Genomic DNA, 21216 nt, shown 5'->3' with positions numbered 1-21216 from the left:
CATCACAACTGCTGCTACCAGACTCATTTATTGCTAAATACTGGACAATGTCAACACTTTCCCCCCCCCAATCCCTTTCCCCAAAATAATGGCCTTCCTATATCATAAGTTGATGCTAAAATATTTATTCTATTCTACTGAGCCATTTACTTGGTTGTATGATTTTTTATTGTTGCATTGTCAAAAAGGAACCTGCAAGTAAGCATTTCATTGGATGGTGTATACCATGTGTCCTGTACATACAGTAAGGCATCTCAAATGATTTTTATTACAATTCGAAAGACCAAATAAAAGTTTAATGAATGACAAATAAGGATGCGTAATGCCCGCTGAGAGATGTAACAGTTAACATTTCTAACAAGCATAGGAAATAGGGGTAAATGTACAGTACACAGGAAGTTCTCTATATACACAGCTCTGGGCATGTAACATGGCAAAACAACTATTATACAGTCATTCATGTTTAAAGATGCATTTTATTTGATTTAAAATACAACTAAAGTCAAACTTTTATGCTGCACACAGTTTACCATTGATGTGTCACTATTCAAGAATCATCCATAAAATGGAAACTCCGTAGGATAGATATGAACCTACTCATAATATAAACTGTGAGTGAATACAGTCATACTGTAATTTGAAGGAAAGTAAGTGCATAAAACAGTTGCAAAATGCTAAAGGGGAAACATATTACAAGTAGCTTAAAACTTTGCTTATTAATAATATAACGCATATATAGCATGTGACTTCTGATCACAAATTTACATAATAATCAATTAAAACTATATTGTAAATAATATTTGGTTATTTAGTAACATCAATTTAAAAAAAAAAACATACTTGCATAGTTTAAGATGTGTCAATAGTGCAATGACGTAAAGAGGGTGATGTACATTAACAGAAATGTTAATAGGAAAGCGTCATTTATCTTTCATGATGTACTGACGTACTCATATCGAATCATATTTATCAAGGTCGAAAGGTTCTGTATCCTGTTCATTAAGCACAATCAGAAGAAATCTAAACGAAACGGAGGGATTACCTGGGCGTGTCAAATAAATAGGCCTAAATGCTCATTTTTGTTTTCCGCTAAATTCTCTCTCCCCCCACTGAGTGCCCTAATGTACACAGCCCAAGGTTTCACTGTCAGCGAAAAGATATCCAAGTCTGGAACAAAACAAATACATGTCTTGAGGAAACAGAAATATCTATAGGTGGGAGAGTAATATATAAAGTCATCTTTGGATATTGTAAGAGCATAGACCAAGACTCCCCCTTAAAGTCCATGACTAAAGGAATATTCTCATTCTAACTTTCTATATTTCAAATGTCAAAAAAGATCTTACAGTGTCTAAAAGTACTATGTTAAAATAAGTTCTCCATCCTCTACCTTGAATTTCCATTAAATACAACAGTTTTGCATCTACGTAAGCCAAACTACCTATGTCAGCATAAACCACTAGAGATGAAAGGAAAACCAGGAACACTATCAGAAATGCTTGTAGTATTTGCTTTGGTCTCTTGTCCCACTAACCATCCGGAAAAACTCTCTCGAAACACATTTGAAAATTAAAGGACCAAGTATAAACTGACTGCTAAATGATAATTCATAAAAACATGTGTTTGTTACTCAGCTTTTAGACTTGGCATTACAGTACTGCGTAGATAAAGCTGTTAAACTGCGGTTTCATTGATCAGTGGAGAGGCACAACAATGACAAAGGTATAACTTGCTACAAGTTAAATGTTGCTTGGATATGGCATATTAAATGTTGCTTGGATATGGCATATTGCTGTTAAGAGAAACAATTCAAAACATAAGGTAAAAAAAACACTGAAAAACTATTAGTAGAGCAGAATATTATTGGAAGTTGTCTGAATTGAATTTAGGGACACTGACAGACCATTTTAGCAGTGCTCTTTCAACAGTTTTGCTGCCATCCTTTAGAATCAGTGGTATTGTTATTTTTTGGACCCCGGTACCATATCTCACGTTACCTTTACAGTACCATCACAAATCTTCTACTCAAACTATCATCCGGTGAAGACCAAGGCAAACCCCAACAGGCACACATTGGTTGAATCAACGAAATAACGTGGAATAGCCGTTGAATTTACATCTGTGCCCCATGGGACTATTTTTCAGGGTGTGTTACAGTTGAAAATTCTTGAGGACGCTACCAAACAGACAATGTCTCTATAAAAATAAAAAAAACATACTCAATCTTTACGTTTCTGTTCAATACATTCCGGTTGAATTACAAATTAAATAATAAAAACCTTAGCTATGGTGGAAGAGAACAACCATTTTTACTTGTCATATATACTGAAATAGTACTGTAGCACAAGAGAAAGCAACATGAAACAATTAAATGAGTACAACTAGGTAGGCCTTGCTAGGCTGATCTTGCCGTTTATTCCCCCCTTCTCTGCAACACCTAACTGAAAACAGCCTGTCTGGTTGGCCAGGTCAGTAGGGCGTGGTGCCCTCCCACTCCACCAGATACTGCACCTTCCCCTCCAGAGTGACCCGGCGGGCCAGCACCTGGTACTTCTCTCCACAGGTAAGCCGCCCTGCCGCCCCAAAGTAGTTGGTGATGGAGGACTTGAGGTGGGAGAGGGATGAGTCGTCCTCGCTGATGCTGTCGAAGGTGTGGCTGTCGATGGCGTTGTCCAGCATCACGGAGGCCGTCTCCTCTCCCGGCAGGCTCTGCTCCATAGGGCTCAGCTCGTTCTCCACCACCTCCTTCTTAGTGGCCAGCACCGTGTAGTTTGAGGTGGGCAGCTTCCTCTTACGGCTGCCAACATTCTTCCTGCAACAGGTTAGAAAAACATTAATTAGGGCATGCAGCAAAGCATTTATGGAAATGTTTTGCAAAATGAACATTTCTTATTGGACAAGTCCAGTCAGTCTGTTTGGTGCCAAATGAACATGACCCTAATATCAGCAACCTATTGAAACAAACGCAACAACGGTTTCCTGAATTGACTGCTTTGCTGTGCCACCAGACATACCTTTGTAGAGTCAACAACAAAAAAATGGCAACTGGACATTGCACACCCAGTCCAACTACAAACATGACTTCAATCAGCCACCAGGGGTAGCTGTGGTCCGCTATATACCCTTTCCATCGGTCTGTGGTTTTCATGCCCTATGACTGTCGGTGCTGCTTTTATACATCCCCCTTAAAAACAGTCTGAAGAAGACTAAACAGATGGAAACATTTCTGTTTCTATTAAAAAAATACACTAGGCTTAGATAGGTGGATTCCCAAATCAGATGACGTCCTCTTTTCCGATACCAAGTTGACTGTCAGTTAACTCAACATCTCATTACATTGACACATCCTAGCCAACGGGAGCCAGCAAGAGAGGGAGTGGAGGAGAGGCAGATGCTAAACTGGTATGTTTGATCTGAACCACAGTGAGAGAGAAGGGCACAGCGGGGGCACAAGCTCTGTCGCCCCACGGAATCACTCTGTCTCCACAAACACACCACACGCCTCTTATTTCCCCAACATGGCCTCTCTAGAGTATCAGACAGAGATGTTAATGAGCAGAAGCCATATTTAAAAATAAACAGACTAAAACAGAGGGATGAAATATCTGGGGTATCTGGGAATAGGGACATGAAATGATGAGGCCCGTCTCTAGCCACACACACACACACACACACTGCTTTCATCTCTTAGGACAGTGTGTGTGTGTCAAGGCAGAGCACCAGCTTGGAGACAGGCAGGGCAGTTACATCAGCGTAAACATCATCATAACAATCAATCCCCTCTCTCTGAGCCACAGGAGACGTCGGAAGCACCACGGTCACCCCATTAGTAGGAGTTTCAGCCATGGAACTAAAATACAGTAAAGGCAAAGAGCAACAACAAAAAGTTTCCAAAAAAACCCACCATAAAATGTCAACACACTCCGAATGTCAAACTTCAGAACCCCCCTTCTTGTGAGAGGAGGAGCCAGAACCGAGAATGTCGCAAAATAAAGTCAGTCAGTTAGAGCCCAGGGGTGTTCCCAAAAAGGGGGGGATTCACAATGTTCAAACAATGTTGGGTTTGTCAATGTGGATATATTGAGTTGCTTAGTTCCAACCAAGACGACTATAAGCAAATATTGGAAGATGTACAGGAGTCAACTGCATTAATTGTCCAAGACCTCAAATCATACTTCTTGTGTGATGTCAAACACGCTTGTCTCTCTGCAACTTCTCACATAGGAACATGTTCAAGAGCTTGGAAAGGCAGAGAGAAAAGCTCATCTGACATCCTGGGCTGCAGCGTTTAGAGTCAGGGGTCTTATCGATCGGTTTGCACCACACTACACACGGTTGAGCCAAAAAAACTAAAAGAACAAATGAGTGAGAAACAGCTGGGGGAAGAGGGAGGGAGACTGATCATCACATTGATCACGCAACCTGCTCGTTCACCTGGAAGTCCCCTTTGACGCCAACACCTGGGTCCGTATTCACTACAATCAGTTTCGCCTTTTAAATCATAATCAATACGATTACGTACAGTAGACAGTGGGGACCTGATCCTAGATCAGCACTCCTATTCTGAGACACTTTGTGGATAAGGGCCCTGGACTACAGTCAAGCAGGTTCTTGAATGGTGTTGAGGTCAGAGCCCTCTTCCTGTAAAGAGCACCAAAGAGGATAAGGTGCACAGATAATGTATGTGAGAGTTACCTTTCTAACAACAAAAGTCTTAGCGACCACAGTGCTGTACCTGAGGCCATTGCGGCCACAGTACTGTACCCAAGGCCATGGCGACCACAGTGCTGTACCAGAGGCCATTGCGACCACAGTGCTGTACCTGAGGTCATAGGAGACACTGGTGGTGGCAGATCCTGTGGTACTAGCCGCGTCTGTGGAGTCCAGGTCCAGACTGAAGGTCCGTCCTGAGCTGGTGCTGAGGAGTAAACAACAACAGATCCATTCAAACGCTGGAATTACGGCGCTAATCAGAAAATGATGGGGCAGAATAATCAAAAAATGATGGAGCCCCTGGATGGGGCAGAATAATCAGCGAATGATGGGGCAGAATAATCAGAGAATGATGGGGCAGAATAATCAGAGAATGATGGGGCAGAATAATCAGCGAATGATGGGGCAGAATAATCAGCGAATGATGGGGCAAAATAATCAGAGAATGATGGGGCAGAATAATCAGAGAATGATGGGGCAGAATAATCAGAGAATGATAGGGCAGAATAATCAGAGAATGATGGGGCAGAATAATCAGAGAATGATGGGGCAGAATAATCAGAGAATGATGGGGCAGAATAATCAGAGAATGATAGGGCAAAATAATCAGAGAATGGTGGGGCCCCTGGATGGGGCAGAATAGTCAGAGAATGATGGGGCCCCTGGGTGGGGCAGAATAATCACAGAATGATGGGGCAGAATAATCAGAGATTGATAGGGCCCCTGGATGGAAAAGAAAAGCTCTAGCATTGACAGTCCTATTTTCTTTGTTTTTATTCCAAACCTCACTAAGGAAAATCAACGATCACCATGGCTGCTCACCCTCACGTTGTGACTGCAAATTCCAAGTCACTGTTCTGAGCCCATAATACAAGTGCCTGCATGCTAAAGGTGTGTGCGCGTGCGTGTGAGTGAGTGAAATTACTACATCTAGCTAATGGAAGGACGTTAATGTAATGCTTCAAAGTCTACTCTCACAGAATCATCATTAGCCGTTTTCATCCTCCAGCTCAGTTCAGGTGCTACACAGCTATGAGCCTATTCCACTTCTCACATTCCAACAGAGTTAGTCACCTTTTTGGAGTTGCACCAGCTCGTCCCCATCTATTGAGTCTCCTCTAAGAAAGCTCTGTTGATTGTCAACATTCCCCAAAGTGTTTGCCTTTCTTTCTTGTATTGTTCAGCGCTGTTCGAGAGCTGATACCATGGCCGAATACAAACGGTGTAGTTATTCCCTCCGTAAGACAATCAAACAGGAGAAACGTCAGTATAGAGACTAGAGGTCGATTGATTATGATTTTTCAACGCCGATACCGATTATTGGAGGACCAAAAAAGTCGACACCGATTAATCGGCCAATTTTTATTTTTATTATATAGATTTTTTTTAATAATGACAATTACAACAATACTGAATGAACACTTATTTTAACTTAATATAATAATACATCAATAAAATATATTTAGCCTCAAGTAAATAATGAAACATATTCAATTTGGTTTAAATAATGCAAAAACAAAGTGTTGGAGAAGAGTGTAAAAGTGCAATATGTGCTATGTAAGAAAGCTAACATTTCAGTTCCTTGCTCAGAACATGAGAACATATGAAAGCTGGTGGTTCCTTTTAAAATGAGTCTTCAATATTCCCAGGTAAGAAGTTTTAGGTTGTAGTTATTATAGGAATTATAGGACTATTTCCCTCTATACCATTTGTATTTCATTAACCTTTGACTATTAGATGTTCTTATAGGCACTTTAGTATTGCCAGTGTAACAGTATAGCTTCCGTCCCTCTCCTCGCTCCTCCCTGGGCTCGAACCAGCAACACAACGACAACAGCCCCCATCGAAGCAGCGTTACCCATGCAGAGCAAGGGGAATAACTACTAGAAGGTTCAGAGCAAGTGACGCTTGAAACGCTATTAGCGCGTGCTGACTAGCAAGCCATTTCACTTCGGTTACACCAGCCTCATCTCGGGAGCTGATAGGCTTGAAGTCATAAACAGCGCAATGCTTGACGCACATCAAAGAGCTGCTGGCAAAACGCACGAAAGTGCTGTTTGAATGAATGTTTACACGCCTGCTTCTGCCTACCACCGCTCAGTCAGATACTTAGATACTTGTATGCTCCGTCAAATTATATGCAACGCAGGACACGCTAGATAATATATAGTAATATCATCAACCATGTGTAGTTAACTAGTGATTATGATTGATTGTTTTTTATAAGATAAGTTTAATGCTAGCTAGCAACTTACGTTGGCTTACTGCATTTGCGTAACAGGCATTATCCTTGTGGAGTGCAACGAGAGAGGCAGGTTGTTATTGCGTTGGACTAGTTAACTGTAAGGTTGCAAGATTGGATCCCCCGAGCTGACAATGTGAAAATCTGTCTTTCTGCCCCTGAACGAGGCAGTTAACCCACCGTTCCAAGGCCGTCATTGAAAATAAGAATGTGTTCTTCACTGACTTGCCTCGTTAAATAAAAGGTATAAAAAAATCCAATTTGAATTAAAAAAATTCAATCTGCGCCCCAAAATACAGATTTCCAATTGTTATGAAAACTTGAAATCGGCCCTAATTAATCGGTCGACCCCTAATAGAGACAAAGTGGAGTCACAATTCAACTGCTCAGACACAAGACGTATGTGGCAGGGTCTACAGACAATCACAGATTACACAGGGGAAAACAGCCACCTTGCGGACTCCGATGTCTTGCTCCCGGAACAAGCTAAACACCTTCTTCACCCGTTTTGGGGATAACAGTGCCACCAACGCAGCCCGCTACCAAGAACTGTGGGCTCTCCATCTCTGTGGCTAACATGAGTAAAACATTTAAAACGTGTTAACCAAATCAAATCAAATTTTATTTGTCACATACACATGGTTAGCAGATGTTAATGCGAGTGTAGCGAAATGCTTGTGCTTCTAGTTCCGACAATGCAGTAATAACCAACAAGTAATCTAACTAACAATTCCTAAACTACTGTCTTATACACAGTGTAAGGGGATAAAGAATATGTACATAAGGATATATGAATGAGTGATGGTACAGAGCAGCATAGGCAAGATACAGTAGATGGTATCGAGTACAGTATATACATATGAGATGAGTATGTAAACAAAGTGGCATAGTTAAAGTGGCTAGTGATACATGTATTACATAAGGATGCAGTAGATGATATAGGGTACAGTATATACGTATACATATGAGATGAATAATGTAGGGTAAGTAACATTATATAAGGTAGCATTGTTTAAAGTGGCTAGTGATATATTTACATCATTTCCCATCAATTCCCATTATTAAAGTGGCTGGAGTTGAGTCAGTGTCAGTGTGTTGGCAGCAGCCACTCAATGTTAGTGGTGGCTGTTTAACAGTCTGATGGCCTTGAGATAGAAGCTGTTTTTCAGTCTCTCGGTCCCAGCTTTGATGCACCTGTACTGACCTCGCCTTCTGGATGATAGCGGGGTGAACAGGCAGTGGCTCGGGTGGTTGATGTCCTTGATGATCTTTATGGACTTCCTGTAACATTGGGTGGTGTAGGTTTCCTGGAGGGCAGGTAGTTTGCCCCCGGTGATGCGTTGTGCAGACCTCACTACCCTCTGGAGAGCCTTACGGTTGAGGGCGGAGCAGTTGCCGTACCAGGCGGTGATACAGCCCGCCAGGATGCTCTCGATTGTGCATCTGTAGAAGTTTGTGAGTGCTTTTGGTGACAAGCCAAATTTCTTCAGCCTCCTGAGGTTGAAGAGGCGCTGCTGCGCCTTCTTCACGATGCTGTCTGTGTGAGTGGACCAATTCAGTTTGTCTGTGATGTGTATGCCGAGGAACTTAAAACTTGCTACTCTCTCCACTACTGTTCCATCGATGTGGATAGGGGGGTGTTCCCTCTGCTGTTTCCTGAAGTCCACAATCATCTTCTTAGTTTTGTTGACATTGAGTGTGAGGTCATTTTCCTGACACAACACTCCGAGGGCCCTCACCTCCTCCCTGTAGGCCGTCTCGTCGTTGTTGGTAATCAAGCCTACCACTGTTGTGTCGTCCGCAAACTTGATGATTGAGATGGAGGCGTGCGTGGCCACGCAGTCGTGGGTGAACAGGGAGTACAGGAGAGGGCTCAGAACGCACCCTTGTGGGGCCCCAGTGTTGAGGATCAGCGGGGAGGAGAGGTTTTTAAATACCCTCACCACCTGGGGGCGGCCCGTCAGGAAGTCCAGTACCCAGTTGCACAGGGCGGGGTCGAGACCCAGGGTCTCGAGCTTGATGACGAGCTTGGAGGGTACTATGGTGTTGAATGCCGAGCTGTAGTCGATGAACAGCATTCTCACATAGGTATTCCTCTTGTCCAGATGGGTTAGGGGAGTGTGCAGTGTGGTTGAGATTGCATCGTCTGTGGACCTATTTGGGCGGTAAGCAAATTGGAGTGGGTCTAGGGTGTCAGGTAGGGTGGAGGTGATATGGTCCTTGACTAGTCTCTCAAAGCACTTCATGATGACAGAAGTGAGTGCTACGGGGCGGTAGTCGTTTAGCTCAGTTACCTTAGCTTTCTTGGGAACAGGAACAATGGTGGCCCTCTTGAAGCATGTGGGAACAGCAGACTGGTATAGGGATTGATTGAATATGTCCGTACACACACCAGCCAGCTGGTCTGCGCATGCTCTGAGGGCGCGGCTGGGGATGCCGTCTGGGCCTGCAGCCTTGCGAGGGTTAACACGTTTAAAATGTTTTTCTCACCTCGGCTGCAGTGAAGGAGAGACCGCATGTTTCCGTTGCAGGCCGTGTCAGTGGCATTGTATTGTCCTCAAAGCGGGCAAAAAAGTTATTTAGTCTGCCTGGGAGCAAGACATCCTGGTCCGTGACTGGGCTGGATTTCTTCCTGTAGTCCGTGATTGACTGTAGACCCTGCCACATGGCTCTTGTGTCTGAGCCGTTGAATTGAGATTCTACTTTGTCTCTGTACTGACGCTTAACTTGTTTGATAGCCTTACGGAGGGAATAGCTGCACTGTTTGTATTCAGTCATGTTACCAGACACCTTGCCCTGATTAAAAGCAGTGGTTCGCGCTTTCAGTTTCACGCGAATGCTGCCATCAATCCACGGTTTCTGGTTAGGGAATGTTTTAATCGTTGCTATGGGAACGACATCTTCAACGCACGTTCTAATGAACTTGCACACCGAATCAGCGTATTCGTCAATGTTGTTATCTGACGCAATACGAAACATGTCCCAGTCCACGTGATGGAAGCAGTCTTGGAGTGTGGAGTCAGCTTGGTTGGACCAGCGTTGGACAGACCTCAGCGTGGGAGCTTCTTTTTTTAGTTTTTGTCTGTATCAGCAAAATGGAGTCGTGGTCAGCTTTTTCGAAAGGGGGGCGGGGCAGGGCCTTATATGCGTCGCGGAAGTTAGAGTAACAGTGATCCAAGGTTTTTCCACCCCTGGTTGCGCAATCGATATGCTGATAAAATTTAGGGAGTCTTGTTTTCAGATTAGCCTTGTTAAAATCCCCAGCAACAATGAATGCAGCCTCCGGATAAATGGTTTCCAGTTTGCAAAGAGTTAAATAAAGTTCGTTCAGAGCCATCGATGTGTCTGCTTGGGGGGAATATATTCGGCTGTGATTATAATCGAAGAGAATTCTCTTGGTAGATAATGCGGTCTACATTTGATTGTGAGGAATTCTAAATCAGGTGAACAGAAGGATTTGAGTTCCTGTATGTTTCTTTCATCGCACCATGCCTCGTTAGCCATAAGGCATACGCCCCCACCCCTCTTCTTACCAGAAAGGTGTTTGTTTCTGTCGGCGCGATGCGTGGAGAAACCCGTTGGCTGCACCGCTTCAGATAGCGTCTCTCCAGTGAGCCATGTTTCCGTGAAGCACAGAACGTTACAGTCTCTGATGTCCCTCTGGAATGCTACCCTTGCTCGGATTTCATCAACCTTGTTGTCAAGAGACTGGACATTGGCAAGAAGAATGCTGGGAAGTGGGGCACGATGTGCCCGTCTCCGTAGTCTGACCAGAAGACCGCCTCGTTTCCTTCTTTTTCGGAGTCGTTTTTTTTTGGGTCGCTGCATGCGATCCATTCCGTTGTCCTGTTTGTAAGGCAGAACACAGGATCCGCGTCGCAAAAAACATATTCTTGGTCATACTGATGGTGAGTTGATGCTGATCTTATATACAGTAGTTCTTCTCGACTGTATGTAATGAAACCTAAGATGACCTGGGGTACTAATGTAAGAAATAACACGTAAAAAAAAAAAAAAAACTGCATATAGTTTCCTAGGAACGCGAAGCGAGGCGGCCATCTCTGTCGGCGCCGGAAGTACTAGATGGCAAGTACTAGATGGACCCTCGCAAGGCTGCCGGTCCAGACGGCATCTCTAGCCGCGTCCTCAGAGCATGCGCAGACCATCTGGCTGGAGTGTTTACGGACATATTCTCTCTCTCCCTATCCCAGTCTGCTGTCCCCACTTGCTTCAAGATGGTCACCATTGTTCCTATACCCAAATAAGCAAAGGTAACTGAACTAAATGATTACCGCCCCATAGCACTCACTTCTGTCATCATGAAGTGCTTTGAGAGTCAAGGATCATGTCACCTCTACCTTACCTGACACCCTAGACCCACTTCAATTTGCTTACCACCCCAATAGATCCACAGATGATGCAATCTCATCTGGACAAGAGGAATACCTATGTAAGAATGCTGTTCATTGACTATAGCTCAGCATTCAACACCATAGTACCCTCCAAGCTCATCATAAAGCTCGGGGCCCTAGGTATGAACGCCACCCTGTGCATCTGGGTCCTGGACTTCCTGATGGGACACCCCAAGGTGGTGAAGGTAGGAAGCAACACCTCCACTTCACTGATCCTCAACACAGGGGCCCCACAAGGGTGCGTGCTCAGCCCCCTCCTCTACTCGCTGTTCACCCATGACTGTGGGGTCACGCACGCCTCCAACTCAATCATCAAGTTTGTAGACGACACAACAATGACGAGACAGCCTACAGGGAGGTGAGGGCCCTGGGAGAGGAAAATAACCTCTCACTCAAACAAAACAAAAGGAGCTGATCTTGGACTTCAGGAAACAGCAGAGGGAGTATGCCCCATCCACATCAACGCGACAGCAGTGGAGAAGGTGGAAAGCTTCAAGTTCCTCGGCATACACACCACTGACGATCTGAAATGTTCCACCCACACAGACAGTGTCGAGAAGAAGACGCAACAGCGCCTCCTCAACCTCAGGCTGAATACATGTGGGTGTCCCCTAAAACCCTCACAAACTTTTACAGATGCACAATTGAGAGCATCCTGTCGGACTGTATCACCGACTGTTACGGCAACCTTAACCGTCCGCAAACACAGGGCTCTCCAGACGGTGGTGCAGTCTGCCTAACACATCACCAGGGGCAAACTACCTGCCCTCCAGAACACCTACAGCACCCGATGTCACAGGAAGACCAAAAAGATCATCAAGGACATCAACCACCCGAACCACGGCCTGTTCACCCTGCTATCATCCAGAAGGCAAGGTCGGTACAGGAGCATCAAAGCTGGGACTGAAAAACAGCTTCTATCTCAAAGCAATCAGACTTAAATAGCCATCACTAGCCGGCTTCCACCCAGTTACTCAACTCTGCACCTTAGAGGCTGCTGCCTTATATTCATATACTTGGAATTACTGGTCACGTTAATAATGGAACCCTAGTCACTTTAATAATGTTTACATACCTCATATGTATATACTGTATTCTGCTACATTTTTGTCAATGCCACAACCACATTGCTCAATCTAATATTTATATATTTCTTAATTCCTTTCTTTTACATGTGTGTATTGTTAGATATTACTGCACTGTTGGAACTAGGAACACAAGCATTTCACTACACCCGCAATAACTTCTGCTAAATGTGTATGTGACCAATAAAATTTGATAATGGATTTATTTTTACCCTGTTTTCTCCCCAATTTGTAGTTAGTCTTGTCCCATCGCTGCAACTCCCGTACGGACCTCAGGAGAGGCGAAGGTCGAGAGCTGTGCGTCCCCTGAAGCACAACCCAACCAAGCCGCACTGCCTCTTGGCACAATGCCCACTTAACCCATAGGCCAGCCACACCAATGTATCGGAGGAAACACAGTGCACCTGGCCATTGTGTCTGGCTATTGTGTCTCGGCCCTGGAGTCGCTAGCGCGCAATGGGACAAGGACATCCCTGCCGGCCGAACCCTCCCCTAACCCGGACGACGCTGGGCCAATTGTGCACCACCTCAAGGGTCTCCCTGTCGCGGCCGGCTGCAACACAGCCTGGACTCGAACCCAGAATCTCTAGTGGCACGGCGAGCACTGCGCCACTCGGGAGGCCGTTATTTGATAGCCTTTACAAGAAAAGGTAATTAAATCACATCATTTGGCACATTGATGAAAATCACAGTGGTGACCAAAGACTGACAGAAAAAAAGTGTGTCTTTCAAAGGGAAATGCATGTAAATGGGGGTAGATTGTTAGGGCCCAGAAAATAACTGCACTCAATCGATGGCAATGAAGTCAATGTCAAATGTTTGCAATGTCCAGACAAAAGTCTTCAAACTTACACTCTTAGAGCTGGTTTTCCAGACACAGACTAAACCTTGATTCAAAACACATTTTAATGGAGAGAAATGCCATTGAACATGCTTCTTAATCCAGGACTATGCTTAACCTGTGTCCGGGAAACTGGCCCTTAAAATCCACAACATTTACCTTTTGAGACTTTGTAACTCGTCCAAGGTGAAGTCAAAGATGTTGGCCATGTGATGGTTGGTGCTCCAGGTGGAGGTCAGGTCATTCTACACAACACATCATCACACAAACACACTGTTGGTATTATAGTACTCAACCATTGTCATAAAAAGTCATAAACAACATTGTTCCCATCATCAACCTTGTTCTCATCAGTTCTGTCTATACATGCTGTCTATATTGCCATTGCTGTCTATGTTTTCATCTGAGCACCTTCATCCTTCCTGCCTGGCAGTATTAGCTTTATTACTAGGAAATGTCAGAGGTTTGTTGTTAGAGCACATTGTGCCTGGGGACCAGACAGACATGGCACTGCTCAGAGGGATTTGTCAGTAAAATGCCTCAGAGGCCAACTGTAAGTAATTCCCTTTGAGTCGAACCGTGAAGAGAGAGGGATGAGGGCAATGACACACAGGGACTTCATGGTACATGGCGGACAGGAGATAGACTTTTAGAAGAGGGACAGTGGTCTGAGATGGAGGGGGGGAAAAGAGCACAGAAAAATGGAGGAGGAGGAACAGGAGATAATCATCAGCGGTAGGAAAAAAACAAAAGCAGCGCAGATTTATTCAAAGTTCAGGCTCAGTGAAACAGTAGAAAAGGTGGTCGGCACGACCGGAGTTAGATGTTGAGACAATCAGAGAACTCACATTGGGGATGGCGTCCTCCAGCAGCCATTTTGATCTTCTCTTCCTCCTCTTCTCTGCAGGGAGAGAGCTGAGGAAGAGACAACTTTCACTTTCTAGTCACACAATTTGATTACTGGGTGACAATTTGACAGCCTAATATCATTCAGTAATTCCCTGATAAAATTATATTGTTTTCAGCACAGTCTTTAGTTCTTTGAGTAGAACTGTTACATAGCCATTACCACTAAATGAGAACTTTCATCTTAATGTTTGTTCTCTGTTAGGGGTAAATTAATGGAGGGAGGTCCTAGGAAACATTACACTTACCAATGATCAACACTTTCTGACTGAGGTCTTGTAGAAAGTTAGCTGGATACACTGTATTTCAACTAGGTTTCTGCTATCACTACAACGCAAAATACCTGTTCCTGCCTGTGCCTTTCTTTCGTCCTCTCCATCCCTCGTTCTGAGCCCTCTCAGGAAACAGTTTAGAGGGAGGGTTGGGGGGAACGCGGGTCCTCAGGCGGAAGATGCATTTCCTCTTCTTGATCTCCTTCCCACAGAGAAACCTGGAGGAATAACGAGGGCAGTGACAAGTTCATGGTCTGGCAGAGGGGGTATGATATCAACAAATACACCTTCAGCCAAGTAATAATTTTGCACGCCCAATTTTTCAGTTTTTGATTTGTTAAAAAAGTTTGAAATATCCAATAAATGTCGTTCCACTTCATGATTGTGTCCCACTTGTTGTTGATTCTTCACAAAAAAATACAGTTTTATATCTTTATGTTTGAAGCCTGAAATGTGGCAAAAGGTCGCAAAGTTCAAGGGGGCCGAATACTTTCGCAAGGCACTGTATATATATATATAAAACGGAGAGAGATGTCTTACTTGCTCTTGTAGTTGTTCAGAGCATCAAGGAGATATTGGCCTCTTTCTGTTGGAGGAGTATTGGAGAGCTGTGGGGAATATTAAAATGTCAGTCTGATGCAATTTGCTTTAAAAATATCTGTTTTTCACAAGACAGCATTAAATCTGAATTTCCTATCTGGATTCCTATTCAGAATTCAGACACGATTTCTTCGTTTCTAACCTTGCCCAACTGGAAATGGTCCCAGTTGTTGCTGACAAAGTTGAGGATCTCCTCCAGCTCAAAGTACTTCTTCTTACTCTGGACTCCTAGATTGTAAAGTGCCAAGTGCACCACATCCACCCTGGATAAGAAACCAGAGACAATTGATGGGAATCCCATGAAATAAGATGAGAACTGATTGTAATGTATCTAGAGTGATTGGGTGCAGAACCGGTTTTCCTCACCAGCAGCATTCACATATCACATCATAAGGGATACAACTCTCAATTATACATCCATGAGTTAGCAGATAGGGAGTTGGGTTTAGCGAGATGTGTAAATGTAGTCCTCTTAATCAAATATTGTGCTGCCTAGCACCCCAATGTGTATTAACAGCAAAACAATCATGTTAGGGGCAGTTTACACTAGCACATTGTCATAAGCACAAGAGCATAATAATGCCACACATCCTCTACCTACTGTACTATAGGACACCAGTGCCCATTGTGTTCTTAATTAGAGTACCACATCTGGAGTCTCAGAGTGTGTCTCAGAGGTAGATATGAAGAGTATAGTAGCCATTTACCATCGGAGGGCCAGTCTCTTGATGTACTCTACTCCTTTATTACACATGGAACAGATGAACAAGTAAAACCTGAAAGAGAAAGGCAGAGAGGTCAGAGGAGGAGAAAGCACAAGTCACGTGCCTCTAGGGGAAATCAAAAATCCATAATGGTCCTCAGTCATATCGGTATACCCTCGACTTCCATGACACGTCTATCACTTTCCAGACTAGAATTATTTCCTCTGACATCTCAGGATTTGTCCTAACCGTGGGAACCCCCAGAAAAAAACCTCTTCTGTTTGATAACAATTCCACACACCTATCTCCAAACATCATGGACTCCTGTAGGCACTGGATACAGGCCTCATGGAACCACTGTTCACACCGAAAACACTGCAGCATCTTCAAGTACCACCTGGGAGGGGAGGAGAGCAGCCATTAGTGAAAAGTGAGTTACTAAATGAGCAACAGAGTGCTGTATCTGAATCAAATCCAGTTGCTTTCTAAAAGAGTGGATATGTAAAATGCTATGCTGCAGTGTGTCTAGCCAGCACACTCACTCTCCAGGTCCTCCACAGTAGCAATAACACTGTTGGTGATTTGTGTGGTGCTGGGAATCCCATTCCAGCTCTTCTGGGCTGTAGGTAAGCACCTGCTTCATGGCCTGCAGTGCTTTTGCTATGGGCCCCTTTTTGAGAGCTCCCCCTTTCTGTGATAAGGAGAAACAGCCACGTCAACATGGTTAGGCATTATAGGACAGCGTTCAATCGGACACATCGTAGCAAAACGTTTGGTCACAGAAAACAAAAATCTTTGTTCTTATTGGACGTGTTGAGGTAGTGCCTTCCCATTTCAAAACGTTTTCTTCCTGTTGAACACTACCCTAGACAAACAGTCATTAAAAATTATATTAGTTATATTAGTTTCTTGCTCAATTGAAGAGCAGCTTGTTCTATCAATAATACTCACCCGCACAGCTAAAACAAAGATGCACCTCCTGCAAAACCATGGTGACAAAACCATTGAGCTCTCCACCTGTGGCATGTGGCACTGCTGGTGGTAACCTGGCAGAAACAAAGATAGGAGGACAATGAAAACATAATGCTGGCCCAATAGATAAACATAATGCTCAAACCCAATAAAAATAAACAAATGGTTAAATACATGAATAAATGGATGGATCCATGAAAAAGTGCTATTGCCGGCCGTACTTTGAGACACAGCAATATGTTATGTTGATCTGAAGGGGGCATCCAACCAGCTTTAATCCTGTCCAGCAAATGTTGGGAAGCCAGAGGGAGTGGACTCCCAAAGCAATCAATTACTTTAATTAAGAGCCAAGTAGAAACAAAACCAACGAGACACTACAGCCTGACACTACAGGACCCTGCACAACTGTTGCATTGCCCCACCCTAATACATGTCCTTGTCATGGACAAAATGTAGATGTCAGATGGGACCTGTCTCTTTAAGACAAACACCCATGGAAAGTACTTAGTTTAACGTACACAGGGTTGAAAAGATGTTATGAGTCACAGAGGCTTTCTGTGCACTTTGTCCAACTGAAAATGTTCACTGTTTCACTTTCAGAGATTCAATGACCTTTAGCAGATGACATGTAGTTATGCCACATATGTACCCTTCTTCAGTTCTGTATGTTGTTCCAGTCAATTTAATACAGTTCAAATATAGTTTATGCTTTTAGAGATAGTGTCAAAGCATTAAAATACATGAAGTAAATATAGAAGCACATAGAGCCTTGTATACAATGAACAATGAGATCCCCTCCCTTCTTAATCACAATCTGTAAAGAACTTCAATCCACTTGCATATAAGTGCAAGAAAGAGGAGTGTAGCCACGTCCTCCTTTAAGGGTCGTCAGACTCTACAGCGACTCACCTATTCCACATTTTCCACATAGCAGGATCTCATTGTCGGATACCAGCACCATTTCGGAACAGACTGAGCATTTGGGCTCCTCCCCCGGAACTCCAGCTGCATGTTTTGGGAGAGAAGAATAGCATTAGCGTACATTCAATGATGATTATACTTCAGCTACATCCAACATGATGTCAGCATGTCAACAGCACATGCAAGATATTCAATTAAGAGCCATCTGCGAGGCATTACTGACATAAATTGGCCCTTTCTGAGAAAAGTGTCATTTAGACAGTTGAAGAGTTAAAGGACAGTCAAGTCCATTAGGGAAGTGTCTAAATATGCCTTTAAGTGGCCTACTGTATAGTACAAGTGTTGGCTAAGTAATGGGAAGCCAATTGAAAGTGTTGAGGAATATGTAGCCCAGAATAAAGGAGCTTCATGAGGGTCCAGGGAGCTACTGTAAGAAACTGTAATGATTTCCAGTTAGGATGCTGTGTAATTCTGTTGAAAGTGGATTACACATTAATCATGGCTTTTGGAGAGAGCTTTTGAGATGTTGAACCTGTCTGGTGTAGATCCATATTATCAGCAGACATAAATTCATTGAGGATGTAAGTTTGACAGTTAAACTAATTCACACATTTGTTTTATTTTACACAGAGACAACAACAATAACATGAATATATCCGTTTCTCTTCACTCACCATGTTGGATGTCTTTCCAGAGAACCCAGAATTTTGAATTATCTTCAAAAGTGACAAAGCAGCTCTGCTTAGAGGTACTCACCTTGAATGAAGTGAAAACAGATAGTATGAGAAAACAGATAGTATGAGGTGGGAGGCAAATTGTGTATGACAGGTTTATTACAGTTCTTTTCCAATAATAGTGTTACATTACATTTGTCATAATACACAAATTACTGCTGTAGTGCCTAAAATCTACAGAGAAACCACCATATTTGTGTGAATACTCCAGAGCAGTATTTGGACAGTACACTCTTAGAAAAAAGGGTTATTTGGCTGTCCCCATAGAACCCTCTGTGGAAAGAATTCTAAATGGAATCCAAAAAGGTCCTCACTGGAACCAAAATGGGTTCTTCAAAAGGTTCTCCTATGGGGTCAGCCGAATAACCATTTTAGGTTCTATAGCACCTTTTTTTCTCCTAAGAGTGTACTTATTGTTATGTAAATAAAATGATTCCAAATCATTGTGTGGAAGTATACTACAGTATTTAACTGATAAAACAATGTCCTGTTGTGCTGGGGACTTACTCTCTGGATCTTCCCCAGGTAGTATAGGCCATCAGACCAGCGACACAGTACATACTGGCCCACGGTCACGCTGCTTTCCATGTCTGTGAAGCTCCGCCCTCTCTCCCTCTTCTGGGGTAAATGCTTGGCCTCCAGCACCTCATCTGGCTCCACACTGCAGAAGTTATCTCTGTAGGCTGACTGCAACATGCTGCAGCTGGGCTGTCCACACTAATAGTCTTCCTAGGAGAATCAGGGCTTTACATTGTCATTGAGGTAGCAACTGTATGTCCTCATGATCACAACATTATGGAGGTGGTGGTTGAACATTGTTGTGTCAGTGTTCTTTTTTTAATCAAATGTATTGACATGCACCTACTATAGACAAAAACTATTGTTAAGGTGTCATAAAATGCATTTCCTGAAGAATAAAAAAAATAGGACATATGCCTATGTATGCATCATGAAATCCAGCCCTTCATCAACATATTTGTTTTAACACCCCACCCCTGTTCTGATGTAGGCTGATGCCTGATGACTCAATTTGGATGTTCTATTGCGTGTCGATCACAGCACAGCCTACAGGTCTGACCAAGGTATTTTATACCTCAGCGGACTGACTCATCAGCCAACTGCAGCCAGCCATCACATTTGAATTTGACTTGTCAACGCAGTCGCAAATTGCAGCACTTGCGCGAGTCAAACTGGTCGTGTACAAGTATTACAAAGTGGCATGGCACGTTTTTAACAGTTAGCAAGTAGTCTATCAAACTGTAACGACTCTCGAATGTCATTTATCAAACTGATTACAGACTAGTTGATTGGCTAAATTATGTCCCGTCAATAAGATGGGCATATCGCCAACATAAATTATTAAAAGTATTTTATTTTGCTAACCTGATCACACTTTTGCATCTCCTCGACTGCATGTCTTCTCACAAAACTCTTAATCGCTAACTAGTCTGCTGTCTAAACATGTTATAGTTATTATATCAGCCATATATAGCTTGGTAGCTAGCTAGCTATATCTGCTAGTTAGCCAGCTAAACTGCAACTGTCAAACCAATGAAACGAATGTTACTTGCCCCTTGGTAGTGTATCGCATATGCATTTATGCAAGGAACATCTAGTTTAGCTTGCTAAATGTAATCTATGAATACCCGAATAATGAGATTGAGCACTTTATAACAATAGTTTGCGACATTAAAAGTAGGAGGAGATGCAAAAATGAAATCCAATTCAGTGAGCTGTAATATGTATATGGACTTCTCTTACCGTCTTGGTTTACTTCCAATCCAGGGTCAATGCTCGAAATAATGTCGCTGCTGTTGAGTAACGTTCCATTCGCTAGGAGTTGTCGATTCTTGCAATATGTGTACAGGCGCTAAAGTTCAAACTATGCAAGTCGCCATTTTTCATTTTTTCCCGCGAATCAATTTACGTTTTCCTTATGTAATTAGCATAATCACATCATCATCTTCATACAGGAAGTTCAACATTTCGCTCTCTAGCTGCTTAGGAACATTTATTTTTCTTCTTTTAGTGAGCCTTAAACGTCCCCCCCCCCCCCCCCCCCCAAAAAGTGATTTAGCATTTTCAAGCACTTTTAGTTATTATGATAATATCCATATCATTGCGAATGATAGTAGTATCTTTGATAATACCGCCTACCACTACTGCTGATTATTACACAAAACTGTATTACTAGCTATACTACCCTATTCACCATCATCATATGTCATAATCGTCTTCATTGTCGTCTTCACCATCATCATTATATGTCATCATCATCATAAGACTCATAATATATTTGTACATTTTTGTAAAGAAAATGCCTGCACAGTGTATGTAGCATTCATGTTGCATGACTGAATACATTAATGTTTTTGTATGTAATGAATAACACACACATTACATGAATATGTTCTAGTAATCAAATTCCTTGAGAATCTAGGATTTCATATACTAGCACTGATGTCGGATTGCGGATTCTGCCCTGTTTATTTGAGCTTACTCTTAAGCAAATAAAAAAGAATGAAATCTATAGAGATCCATTTATGGGAAGGCTCTGTTTACTTCCACAGCGCTGCTGTATGTTTATAAGGATTTTGCTTATGGAACTACACTGAGAGGAAATCTATGGGATCAGCTGAGATGTCATTTAGCAGATGAGTTGAGGGGACAATTCTATTTTTTAAATCTTTTCTGCCATAATGTCACTGGTATATACTACTTGTAAGTACTGCTATACACTTTTACAATTATCTTAAATGTTAAACATTTGAGGCACTCTAAATGCAACTAATCAAACACATTGTGATGTTGTTG

General features: G+C 42.9%; 1 protein-coding gene across 3 annotated transcripts; it reads right to left on the bottom strand.

Moving 5' to 3' along the window:
- Positions 1–245: 245 nt before the first annotated feature.
- On the bottom strand, positions 246–20336 carry LOC135523202 (PHD finger protein 19-like). 3 transcript variants are annotated; one of them, XM_064949943.1, is made up of 15 exons: positions 20164–20336; positions 18910–19131; positions 18343–18424; positions 17657–17752; positions 16727–16821; positions 16318–16466; positions 16077–16172; positions 15779–15847; positions 15214–15334; positions 15012–15079; positions 14543–14689; positions 14142–14208; positions 13453–13538; positions 4823–4918; positions 246–2812 (listed from the first exon to the last, which is right to left on the bottom strand). In XM_064949943.1, exons 2-15 carry the CDS (start codon positions 19096–19098, stop codon positions 2470–2472), a joined length of 1704 nt encoding a protein of 567 aa, XP_064806015.1. In that variant the 5' UTR covers positions 19099–19131; positions 20164–20336; the 3' UTR covers positions 246–2469. The 3 variants fall into 3 exon arrangements, with proteins under 3 accessions (XP_064806015.1, XP_064806028.1, XP_064806106.1); XM_064949956.1 differs by having other exon boundaries at positions 18910–19127; XM_064950034.1 differs by lacking the exon at positions 4823–4918.
- Between the last annotated feature and the right edge of the window lie 880 nt (positions 20337–21216).

Source organism: Oncorhynchus masou, chromosome 1 (assembly GCF_036934945.1).
Source record: "Oncorhynchus masou masou isolate Uvic2021 chromosome 1, UVic_Omas_1.1, whole genome shotgun sequence".
Lineage (NCBI taxonomy): Eukaryota > Metazoa > Chordata > Actinopteri > Salmoniformes > Salmonidae > Oncorhynchus > Oncorhynchus masou.
Note: the sequence above shows the minus strand (reverse complement) of the source record. Positions and strands in the feature narration are given on the sequence as shown.

Bases quoted from the DNA above. Each gene is read 5' to 3' on its own strand.
- LOC135523202 (XM_064949943.1), bottom strand. From the start codon at position 19,098: ATGTTGCAGTCAGCCTACAGAGATAACTTCTGCAGTGTGGAGCCAGAT. The intron at 15,335-15,778 runs GTAAATGGCTAC...TTTCTTATCCAG, and splicing joins AAGAGACTGGCCCTCCGATG to GGTGGATGTGGTGCACTTGG. The intron at 14,209-14,542 runs GTATTTTGCGTT...TCTCTTCCTCAG, and splicing joins AAAGGCACAGGCAGGAACAG to CTCTCTCCCTGCAGAGAAGA.